Here is a 13,150-nt window from a genome sequence, read left to right on the forward strand (position 1 = left end):
CATAGTAATGATTATTGGGAAGTGTACAGACGTTTTCAGTGGGATTTTTGGTTGGAAGGAGGGGTTGAGAAGAGGAGGTTATGTTGGGGAAACTTTCCATGGAGGAATTTGTCATGGGGAGGAAAATTTTCCATGAATGGGAGGGGGCAGGATTTTCTAGCATGATTTAAAAAAACAATGAAAAAATAAATATGAAAAAGTGTTTTCAACTGAAAGTAAGGACCAGCGGTAAAACTTAAAACGAACAAAAAATATTACACATATAAGGGGTTCATTTCCTCCTAATCTCTCACTCTTTACGCTAAAGTATTTTTTAGTAATTTCAATTATTTATTCTACGGCCTTTGTGATTCAGGGGTCATTCTTAAGGATTTAGGACAAAATTTAAGCTTTGGTGTGATGAGCGAGGTATTGACAAGTGGGTGAGCCCCCCTTATATACGTAATAGATACCTGCGAATATAGAAGATCGTTAGGTAAGCTAATTCGTAAGTTACGTATATTTTTACTAATGAAAACCATCGTAAAAAACTAAAAGCTCTTGCTGCCTTTTTAAGTAGCAAAAAATTGGAGAGCAGCTGGGCCTCCTTCCCCGCTCATTTTTCTCAAAATCGTTCGATCAAAATTATGAGAAAGCCGTTTAGCTAAAAAAAATCAAAATTCAAATTTCGTTTTAATTATTCATCTGCGCAGAGCCGAAATCAAAACATGGATTAACTCAAAAACATCCAGAAATTAAATAAAAAACCAAGTTTTTTAAATGAAAGTAAGGAGCAACATTAAAACTTAGAACGAACAGAAATTACCCCGTATATGAAAGGGGCTGTTCCCTCCTCAACGCCCCGCTCTTTACGCTAAAGTTTTTACAGTATTAAATAGTAGAGTTGAGAGAAAGAGTCAAACTTTAGGGTAAAGAGTGGGGCGTTGAGGAGGAAACAGCCTCTTTCATATACGGGATAATTTCTGTTCGTTCTAAGTTTTAATGTTGCTCCTTACTTTCATTTAAAATACTTGTTTTTTTATCTAATCATTAAAAAGTACGGATAAAGGTTCTGAAAGAATGTCTGCAAAGGCTTTAAAGGATTTGAGAAATAAACTAGCTAATTTGATCCTCCTAACTCATAAAAGCATATTGGTATTTTTAATCGTACTATTTTTTAATACTAGTACTTTTTAATCGTAACTTTGTGAATTACTCGAATAAAAATTTAAATGATAGTTGAGATGTAACTGAATTTGGGGCACGGATTTTTACTTTGAATTTGATTTTAGGGAGTTAAGTGAGACTTAATTTTTCTTGGAATTGGGTTAGTAATTTCCGTTGAAATTTGGTAAATCGACACGGGTCTGTTTAGAGGGCATTTCCTGTCATGCCCCACAGGATTTTGTAAAGTTTTGAAATACTTGGCTTTCCTGATTGGTAGTTCCAGGACAGTTTTTGGCTTGGTTACATACATAAATAAAATTGGGTGGTTTAATCTGACAATGAAATACAACATACTTTCGGTTAGATCGTATAATTTCCACTTCTCACCCATTTCTAGCTATATTTTATATTTTACTTCATATTTTAATTACCCTACATCGCTCAATACTCTACATACTAGCCTACCTATCCTTTTTGAAGCTATAGCACTTTCCTTTCTACCAAAACAGTAGAATCGCTACTGTACTATTTTACTTCCTCACAACCAAATAGCATTTTATTTACAGGTGCCAAGACATCAATTTGGTTTCAAATATGATGTTTTCTAAAGAACATAGAGCTGGATTGCGCTCAAGACTCATCTTCAAATGCGAATCATGTCATGAGGAAGCCACAACTCACACAGAAAAACCCCTTGCTCCTAGAAGGCTTAAAAAAAAAAGACTCAACGAAAACCGTAGTCAAAAAACGGAAAAGGACTGATTTTGATAGTGTGAATACTATCAGAAAGAAACAGAAACAGGAACAGTAAGTGTCAACAAAGAGGTAGTGGTTGGTGCAATAAATGGTGGAATGACTCACGCCCAGGTTCAAGAACTTTTCTCTACCATTGGAATAAATACCCCGTCTCAAAAAGTCTTTACGAAATTTGAGGAACAAATTTGCTTAGAATTGGAAAAAGTTCTCTATGACTATCTTATCGAAAATGGGAAAAGCGAGCGAAGGATGGCACTGGAAGCAGGTGAGAAAATTCACCCAAATGGAGCTGTAGAGACATGTGTTATAGTTGATGGAAGCTGGTTTATATTCGAAAAAACTCTTAAATCTAGGAATGAGGAACAAATATTGCTGTGCTTGCGTGAAATACAGGCATCAAGTAAATAGATCTGTTCCTGAACATACATGTTTTATGAACTGGAAGGGGCCCAGTACAGGTATGGAGTCAGATATATTAGTTGACGCATTCCGAATAGCAACATCCATGCACAATCTAAGATATACTCGATTTGTTGCCGACGGCGATTCGAGTACCCATTCTGAAATTATAGCAAGGGTACCATATGGCAGAAATTTAGAAAAAATTGAGTGTACTAATCATGCGTGCAAATGCTTGAAAAACAGACTATATAAGAAGCAGCATGAAAATGCCGAATGCAGAAGATTTCTTAGTGCCGCAATAATAAAGAAAATGTATGATTTTGCCAGAAATGCAATTGTATGTGCCACCACAGAGAAGAAAAGCGTGAAGGATCTCATCATTGCGCTGAAGGCAACTCCTCTACATTTTTTCCGTGGCGACCATAAGTTTTGTCCTACACGCTGCTCGTTCTCCGGGAAAGTTCTACAGGTCAATCCTGAACACCCCTAGCGACATCTTTCTCAGCCATGTGTATTCAGCCTTTGATACGCTGACCAGAAGGGCTCGTCTACTGATAGGAAACCACACGAGCAACCTGGCAGAATATTTTATGAGCATAGTTGCAAGGCTTATAGGTGGCAAAAACATCATGGTTAGCCAAAATGCGCGATATATCACCCGTGTTAAAGCAGCAGGAATCCGATTTACGAAAGGTCACTCAGCTCGCCTTGAAATATTTCGAAGAACTGTTGGATCTACACCAAGTAGGCAGTTGAAAAAACTTGCACAGCAGCGGGCCATGACTACTGCTCGACGTAAAAAACTGTCTGCTAGAAAGCGCCTTTTCACTAATGCTTCCACAAAACTCCCTTCAAAAGAAATCAGGGAGCCAACCGGAGCAGACAAAAACTACGGCTCGAACGCAACTGCTCCGGATCTTGATTGCAGTGCGCTCGAAATTGCAAAAACAGATTTTTTGACTCGTCTCCAATGTACTGCAACAGAAATCCTCAGTGTCGAAAAAGCCACTAGGCTTCAGAGAAATTCTATCGATAATAGCTGGATAGAATACAGAAAAACAGCATTACAGCTTCCGTAGCTGGTGCTGTTTGTAAAAGGCGGTTGAAGACTGTGGGTTCATCAGTTCGGCAGCTGCTGTATCCCAGAAACCGCCAAACAAAGGCAATGGAGCATGGTCAGATGTATGAGCCTGTAGCTATTGCAGCTTTTGCAAAGAAAATGGGTTGCATTGTGAACTCTGCTGGGCTTTTCATTCACAAGGAATATGGGTTTCTATGGGCCAGTCCGGACGGGATAGCAATTTTTCCTTCGGGTGAGAAGGCTCTTTTGGAGGTAAAGTGCCCTTTGACAGCAAAAGGGCTTACATTGGAAGAGTGTATAGCGCTTAAAAAAAATACCTGTCTTGAAAAGAAAGTTGATAGTGAAATAAAGCTGAAAAGAACACATGACTACTATTACCAAATTCAAATGCAATTGGAATGTTGTGACATTGATTTTGTATACTTTGTAATATTTTTAGGGGAAGAGGAATTATATTATGAAAAGATTGGTCGTGACCGTGAATTCTGGTCTAACAAAATGCTGCCAAATCTACAGAATTTTATTTTGAGGCACTGTTACCAGAAATTGTCGACGGAAGGTTGCCAAAAAGTATGGAGATACGAGAACCGTTTATATAAATCCAACTGTGCTAGGTATGGGTAGTTATCATGTGTCATTACAGTCTTATCCGAATACAAATTCAGATATACAAATACTCAAGCAACAATCGAACTTTAGAATATTTTTTAATGAACCCGTATGGATAAGCTAAATAAAAAGAACAATTTTTTTTTTACTGAAAGTAAGGAGTGATATTAAAACTTAAACGAACAGAAATCACTTCGTATATGAGAGGGGCTGCTCCCTCCTCAACGCTCCGCTCTTTACGCTAAAGTTTTTTACTGTTTTAAAAAGTAGAGTTGAGAGAAAGAGTCAAACTTTAGCGTAAAGAGTGGGGCGTTGAGGAGGGAGCAGCCCCTTTCACATGCAAAGTAATTTATATTCGTTTTAAGTTTTAATGTTGCTCCTTGCTTTCAGTTAAAAACATTTGTTTTTTTTATTTAATTTCTGAACGTTTTTGAACTAATGCATGTTTTGATTTTGGCTCTCCACAGATGAATAATTAAAACAAAATTTCATATTTATATGGCCTTCTCATAGTTTTGATAGAATCACTTTGAGAAGAAAGGAGCAGGGGAGGAGGCTTAGTTGCCCTCCAGTGTTTTGGTTACTTATAAAGGCAACTAGAACTTTTAATTTTTTACGAACGTTTTTCTAGTAAAAGATATACGTAACTTACGAGTTAGCTTACGTAACGAACTTCTGTATTCTGTTAGTGTTAAATTTTAATGCTGCTCCTTACTTTCAGTTGAAAAAACTGTTTCATATTTATTTTAGTATTGTTCTATTTTGAAGTAAGGCTAGAAAATCCTGCGCTCCCTTCATGGAAATTTTCTTCCCCCATGACAAATTCCTCCATGGAAAGTTCCCCCAACATAACCCCCTGTGCTCAAGCCCCCCCCCCAACCAAAAATCCTCCTGAAAACGTCTGTACATGTTCCAATAACCATTACTATATAAACACTGATCAAAGTTTGTAACTTGTAGCCCCTTCCACGGGGATTCTAGTGGAGTAAGTCGTCCCCAAAGCCACAGTTATAAGGTTTTTCGACTATGCTGAATAAAATGGCTATCTCAGAATTTTAATCGGGTGACTGTGGGAAAATAATAAGTGTGGGAGGGAGCCTAGGTGCCCTCCAATTTTTTTAAATAACTTAAAAAGGGTACTATATACTTCATTTTTATATATAATTCACTTATATATAGCTTCATTTCCGTTGGAATGAGCCCGCTCGCAACATTCTAAGACAACTGGTTTGATATAATCACCCCTGGAAAAAAAAATCCGTATTTTTGCTGATAGAAGCTTGACACTTCCACGGTAGGGTTCCCTGATAGGCTGATTCGGATGGGTGTAATTTTGGTTTTATTACTTTTATCCGGTGTTTCCCTCTATTTTCTAAAATAAGGCAATTTTTCTTAGACTCGTAATTTTAGATAGGTATCTCATATATTTAAAGTCAGAATTAAAATGCGATTTTGTTCATGTAGTTATTGGTATCAAAAATTCGTTTTTTAAGAGTTTTGGTTACTATTGAGGCGGGTCGCTCCTTAGTACAGTTCGTTACCACAAACTGTTTGATAAAATGAAATAAATTGGTCACTTCGCTGCAAGCAATTATTTAAATTATATTTTTCTAAATAGGTCTGCATGAAGTAAAAACCCGAAAATATGTACTTTTTATTTGTAATTTCCACAATTTTATACCGCGTCCTGGCAAATAATGGTGACCAGACCACAGGCACACAAGCAGGCGAGGGATTTACCCACCTTAAAATTTGTATAATGCTTAATTTTCTCAGCGAAATGTTTAATTTACCTGTGTTTTCCAGGTATTTCTTTCGTAAGAGTTGAACCCCCCTCCTCCAAAAAAAAATCTCGAAAAATAATTTCTCTAATTTTCTCCTCGAATAATAGTTCTTTTCCAAATAAATATTCCTATTTACTAGTCGAATTACGAAGAATGACAATACAATAATCGTAATTTTCAGTGAGAAACCCCTTGAGTTTAATGACAGAAGTGAAATCTGATAACCTTGAGTGTTTGCGTGATTTGCCGCGATTGAAAAAGAATTGAACAGGCAGTATAATTTCTGGAGGAGCGTCCAGCCTTAAACCTCAGGTATACCACATAAAAATAGTTTGTTTCACCATACCTAAAATTCCATTATGCAGGCATGGAAGGATGGCTCCTTGTGGTATGTCTGTTGACTTCAAAGTTTGGTTGAAAATTCTAGGGAATGCCAATGTAGATGCCACCTCCAGTCCTTGTTCATGCCTTCCTTGAATGACTTCAAGGTCAAGATTGGATTGATTTATTTCCCATTGAGTTCCAAAGCAGAGCAAAATGGCTGGGGTAGAAGTAGTTACATTTTATTGATAATAGTTCGTTGAGAAATTGTCTGCAAGTTCTCCCAGATTCTCTAGCATGCGTTGAAGGGGAGAAGGCTTGAAGTGGAATTCGCTTGTAGATGCTTGAATGCTGTGATGATATTATCTTTTTTTCTATTATTTATTTTTTTCTATTACTTATTATTTTTTTGTATTTTAGTTTTAAAATTATTCTTCATATAAATAACAGTGCCTCTCCTGCACCCTTTCAAACAAAATTAGAGAACACTTCATAACTATCGACTGCATACAATCCTCAAAAATTATTAGAGAATTTTTGGGACAAACTTCTGTAGCACAAAAAATATCAATATGCTGATTAGCTAATAGCATCTTTACCTCTGGCAGTTTATTTGTAATACAGTCCAGATTTGAATGCATCACTTTCAAGAATCTTCTATTTCTTCCTGGATTACTTAATGCCTCACCATATTGGGGGTGTGTTTCACTTCTTTCAATCAGCGGCTCTGCTGAGCGTGGTGCCACATCTGCATTCATGGATACTGCAGTGTGGTAAGAGCAACTTAATTCAGATAACAAACCACTATTGGCAGGAGAGACACAAGATGAATAACTAGATAAACTTACATCACTAACAACACTAGAACTTGAAGACTTTGAACTATTTACAATGGCAGGAGTTGAAGCTATTGTTCCATGTCTTGGGAAGCCTTGGGTGGGCATCAAGTACCCAGGACATTGTTTTTGAAACAATCAACAAGTCACAAATAACCAAACCAGTCTCACCAGCCTCACTTCTATGCTTCACTTCTTCAACAAGTCTTTTTCTAAGCTCCCTATCATCTCTAGAAAAATCACTATGAAACTGGACACTCTCCTTTTGCTGTCTAGAGATCTGAAGAATCTTCTTCTTGATATCCCGCAAAGAGACCAAGAAAAGGAGTGGGATATGCCAGGACGTGGTACTGGGTGTACTGGTTGAAGCATTTAGCCTTTGGACGTTCATGATTGGTCCAGAGTTAAAATCATAAGATCAGCAAATAATATGCATAATTGCACCAGTTTCATCATCAGTTGGATCAATACCATATACTATGATATTCAATTGACGTTTCTCCCTGTCCTGTTCAGATCTGATTACCTTCCTCACTTCTGCAGAAAAATTGGGGTTTGTACTTGATATAGTTTCATAAACAATATTATGCATATCTTGGGTACTGCATTTTGAGGATAGCTGAGACTGAATCTCCTTCACATCGTTGGAGATTTCCGCTAACAACTCTTTTAAGTCTACTTTTAAATCTTTACGTAGCTTACATAGCGAGTTGTCAATCACCTTCTCAACACTAGAGCTTGATGCAGAACTGTCTGAATCCTGAACTTTGCAGAGTGTGTATCGCCATTCACAGCCAACTTTGTCAGTCATTTTATTGAGAAGTTTGTATTCATTGGCCGTCAGCTTCTGACACTCTATGCACAGTCATTGCTTACACTCGTCACACTTTAGAGTGAATGAATGTTCATATAATTATTGTGAGCAGGCTGCAGAAAAGTCAGTCCCCATAGTAGGACTAATTTGCTTCATTTTATTTTGTGGTAGTGGCATTTAGTAACTTTCCGACTGCTGGCAACTCTCTCCAACAAATTAGTAAGATTCAGGCTGACAGTAACTGTCTCACAAAATTTAGTAAATTCAATGCTCTCGGCAACGCTGCTCTTAGCGTAGCCAAAGTAATGGAAGGGGTCAACAATCTTTTCCTTTTTTCAACTAATGACGTAACAAAACGACTATTCACTTCAAATTAAACACTATTTGTTGACAAAGGCATAAATATAAATGGACTGCTGGATATTCCTCTTCTGAATTCATTTTTCAATATATGTCTAAATTCGCCAATGCTATTCCACCAATGGAGTCTGGTGAAATTTTTTTGTGGAATATATATGTGCCCAAAAATGTCAAAAATGAAGAGTTACATCCATGGGGGTATTAAAATGGCCCAACATTAACTTCAAGATACAGTATATCTGGTATCCAAATTTCTTCTAGCTCTAGGTTTCTTTAAAATGGGAAATTAATAACTCTTTCAATAATTTTCACCCAACAATTTAGCCAGTGTTGTCACTTGACTTTCTTTTCCATTTTTTTTTGTTTGTTTTTATGAGAGGTGTGCTGTAGAAATGAAATTTAAACCCACTCAGTAACAAAAACAAAAATTATGGCCTATGATGACTTTTCTCCAGTGGCTCAAAGCTGACAACACAACACAATAGCAACTTTGGATAGAGCAAGCAAGATGGCTAGGTATGTATGACAAGTGGTATTGGCCTTTCAGTAAGACACAAGATGAGGTTGGCGTCAATAATTGAATGGAACAGACAGTCCCACTCATCTTTACATGACCTGTTATTCCATTCCTTGTCAATTATAAACTAAAATTACGCAGCTGTGGGTGCAATCACCATTTCAGCTCAAAGTCAATTCAAATTGTTAACAGTTTCCTTGGAAAAAAAATGTTATCACATTCATGCTCTAGACAGAACGAAGTGGTTTTCACCAGGTGACAGAGTGATTTTCATAGGTCAAGAATCCAGCAAACATGTTTTGTCAAAGAAGGCATCACAACATGATACAAAAAAAAGAACCATATTATTTAGTACAATATATGGGAGTCCCATGAGTCCCATAGTAGCTATATAATAGCTACTATAAATTTTATACTATATAAATGCTACTAACATATTTGTCAATATGCTAGCTATGGTAATAGCTAGTATATTGATAAAACTTAAAAACAATGGATCTAATGATAATACTCTTTCTGTACTATGTTTCCTTTGAAAGTGTAGTTCAATCTCATACTTACCTTTTTTAATAAGTAGGCTAGCCCTTGTATTAAGCTTTAATATTTTAAACATAGCTCATACATCACAAATAATTTTAAATGCACTTTTGGCAAAAGTAGAACTGAAATACAAACACAAACTATTGAACAGGAGCCCAAATTTGAAAAATACTGCCTAATCTTAGGCACAGGACCTTATAGTTAGAACAAAGTAAATACATAAACATAGTCTTTCATTAATACAGCTAATTCAACCTAAGGCTAGCATTATGAAGCCTTTAAATAAGTTAGGATTTAAGTGTAACTTTTGTTTAAATGTCAAAAAAAAGATGGTAAAATTATAGTTTAGCTACTTTTGGCTATCTCTGAAAAGGGTGATCTCTGGGGTAAGGTGAGGAGATTGAAACTTTCAAGGATGGGTCTACAGATTAAAGTTTGTCCCAGGAAGGTATTTTGTAATATCTACATCCACTCCTCCCTCTCAAGCATTATTTTCCAAACAGGGAGGCACACCTCCCCAGGGAGGTGCAAACTTGTCTAAAGGGAGCCCCAAAAATTAGTCCCAGTGGACAATTTTCAAATAATTGCTGAAGTTTAGTATGTAAAAATGAAAGAAAAAAAACATTGTGCTTCATCATACATAGTGCAACTAAACATTTTGTATCTTAGCACCTCACCCCATATCTTCATTAAAATTCCTTCAAAATAAAAGTTTACCATCCCAATAAAGATAACATCTGCATAATACCCAGATAACTTTTTTTTTAGCATAGCCAGATGCAAGACATTGCATCTTTATTAAAAACTCAGATTGAAAATGTAACTAAAAACATAATGAAACTTGTGATACCAAGTTTTGTATTATCCAACTATAAAATCCAACTTGTCTACCCAAGGAAAAATATAATGTTACTTATGTTTATATGTTCTCTGGAGTACTTGCATCTTGGTCTGGCTTAGTATAATGGTTGAGATAGGGAATGATTCTACAGTATAGGCTATTATATGTATACGCTACCCTATATCAGCCATCTGCCGATCCCAACTAGGCATATCTGCATTGTAGGCTATCCAAGATTCACTTTTATAACACAATTATTTTTAAAGGTCATCAAAGATCAGGCCCCCTAGAGGGAGAAGGAGTGGAGGTAGTTGCTTTAAAATACCTTCCTGGGAGATACTTTAGTCTGTAGATTCATCCCTGGAAGCTTTATTTTCCTAACCTAAACCCTTTCTGAGTTAGCAAGAAGTCAATTAACTAGAATTTTACTGGAGTTTTCTTCAGAAATGATTATTGAACTATCAAAGATCATAAAAAAGCATGAAATGATGTATTTACTTTCATCATTGCTAAATTATGTTGAGACTTCAAATTTACTTCCAATTTAACACTTACTAAGTTCATTTAGATGGGAATAGCCCTGACAAAATGTTAAATTACCTTATAGCCTAGAAAAACCTACGAAGAGGGTGGTGTGGGCCCTATGCCTATAACTACAAGGGTTGTGAATAGTACATAGCATATAAAAATACCGTTAAGAGTTACTACAAGGGGTATTTTCTTCCTTCATGTGATGAATTAACTAAACCAGTAATAAGTTTACCAAATTTAGGCAGAACTATTCATTATCAAAGTGGCCTAGCTCAGGCTAGCATACTGTAAGGTAAGAGGTAAATCCAACCAGCTCTGAGAGCTTAGCCCATATAATTCTAAGCATGTCAGGAGGACAAGGTCGTTTTAACTACATAAGTCAAAGGTGTTCATCAGGAGAAAGATACCAAAAATCCTTACCATTTCTGACTCCAGAGACTGTTCAAAATTTTGGACAATTGACAGTGTTGTGTAATGAAAATTCATTGAGTGCATAAAGAAACAGTAGGAAAAGTGAAAACGCCAAATATGGGGACGGAAGAGACAAATTAAAAATTACTTGCTTTAAATAAATTAATTTAAAATTTAAAAGAAAGAATATAAAATTTTGATAAGCTCACTCCAGGCTATGAAAAGATTAAGAAAATATTTTAAAAAACTTCATATGAAAAAGTTATGACAGCGAAATGCCTAGTTTGGCTCAATGCTTCATCAGAAGTCACGGTGAGAAATAGAGTAGCTGAAGTCTATATAATTGACTTACGAAAAAAGTAAACATGCGACTTGATGTTGTTTTTTCTTATCATAATTATGGCTTTGGTTGCAAATTCGATTTAAGGCCCTTTATGGACCCTTCAATATTTTTTTTTTTGGGGGGGGGGGTACAAAAGATGGTTTAAACATTGGATTGTAACTAACTGCTTTATTATAAATCCATTTTGTAAAAGTTATATAATTCAAAACCATTATTTTTTCTTGGTTAAGTTTGAATATAAAATTAAGCCGATTCCACCATGTTTTCTTTTTATCCTGTTAGGCCGCTTAAAAACTGTCGATCCGTCTAAATGTTGAAAAATATCAAAACAAAGAGGAGAAACGTGACGGATGGAAAAACTAAGATATTGCATTAAATTTTTTTTTATTTTTTTGTTTGATTGATTGTTTTTATCAATGTGTGTGACTTATATAACTTCCACAAAATGTATACATAATGAAATGATTAGTTTGAAACCTTTTTTTATACCAATAACAATAAAAGAAATTATCGTTATTAAAGGTCCGAAAAGGGCTTACACTTCATTTTGCACTAAAAGCAATCATAGTATTTGGCAAGAGCCTAAAAATGTCATAGCTTATGTTCACTTTATCCGTAATTAAATTACACCTACTGCTCCATATTTACCGCCGCTGTGAAAAGAAGGAGTAAAAGATCTTCATCAGAAGATAAAATATAAAATCGTATAAATTTTAATCGTTGCATGCCAGTTGAACAAAAATTAAAGAAACCCACAATTATTCATACAAAAACTGAATATTCAAAATGTGTGCAACACTTTAAAAAGGTATTGACCAGTAGTTAATGATGCTGTGGAATTGGAGTTAAGTGTTATTTCAAAGTTTGGTATAGCTATCTTTTGCATTTGCAATTATTATCAACAATTAAACTGTTCATATATATTACACTAGCTTTTTGTTTCCTTGCCCGTTATTAAAGAATGAGTCACTATAAACAAGTTGGCCTTACCTGTTGCTCAAGCTTTATAGAACTACCTATTTTTTTCAGCTTACTATTTACTGCTGTAATCCGTGAACATTATTAACATAGCAGTAGATAATCAATCAGAATTTCAATCAATTCGCATTAACCCTATCGTTCATTTGTTTTATTCATTAAAATAAATGATTTAGACACTAAGTTGGTAACGTTCCATCTACTGACTATGAACCTTGCATTAAGAACTAAGATCTAGGTCAGACTATTTTAACTCTATGACTATCTACTTTAGTTCTTCTGCCCTAGGAATGACGTGCGGGTGTATAATAGATAGACATATCTATTAACAAATGAAAAAACATCATTTTTATACAATGCTTATAAGGGGGGCTAATGACAGAATTGCCTCTCATTGAATTGGAATGTCTGTTTTGGCTTTTTCTACAATTAGCCATGACTTGATGCCGACAAATATTCGATTTTAATTCAAAAATCAACGTTTAGCCCTCAGTAAGTTCGAACGCACGGTACCGTTGTGAACTCCAGCAAAATCGAATAGTTGAGGGCATCAAGCCACGGCTAACTTTGGGAAAAGACAAAACAGGTAGTCCAATTGAGTGAAGGGAAATTCTGGCATTAACCCCATTATTAGGATTGTATAGAAATAATGGTAGTTCATTTGTTAATAGACATGTCTATCTATTATCCGCAATTAGTGCTACGACTCAAAAACCTCAATTTGTTTTACTACTTCACCCAAAAATATTGAAAGCCCCCCCCCCCCATATTTAAGATCAGACGCAATTGGTAAACCAAGATATGCAAGCTGTTAGGCAGAATCAACCTTTGTATAACCCAAACAAGCGGTGAACGAACAAGGATATTTAGCTTCACGGCT

At 35.7% G+C, this 13,150-nt stretch overlaps 1 protein-coding gene across 1 annotated transcript in view; it reads right to left on the reverse strand.

The window, feature by feature from the left end:
• The window catches only part of LOC136028305 (uncharacterized), a gene marked incomplete at its 3' end in the record, with an annotated part of 120,299 nt that extends 109,296 nt beyond the window's left edge, over positions 1 to 11,003 (reverse strand). The window contains 1 exon segment of the mRNA XM_065706066.1: positions 10,959 to 11,003. Coding sequence (XP_065562138.1) covers positions 10,959 to 10,961 — 3 coding nt within the window.
• Positions 11,004 to 13,150: the final 2,147 nt, after the last annotated feature.

Source organism: Artemia franciscana, chromosome 6 (genome assembly GCF_032884065.1).
Source record: "Artemia franciscana chromosome 6, ASM3288406v1, whole genome shotgun sequence".
NCBI classification, from domain to species: domain Eukaryota; kingdom Metazoa; phylum Arthropoda; class Branchiopoda; order Anostraca; family Artemiidae; genus Artemia; species Artemia franciscana.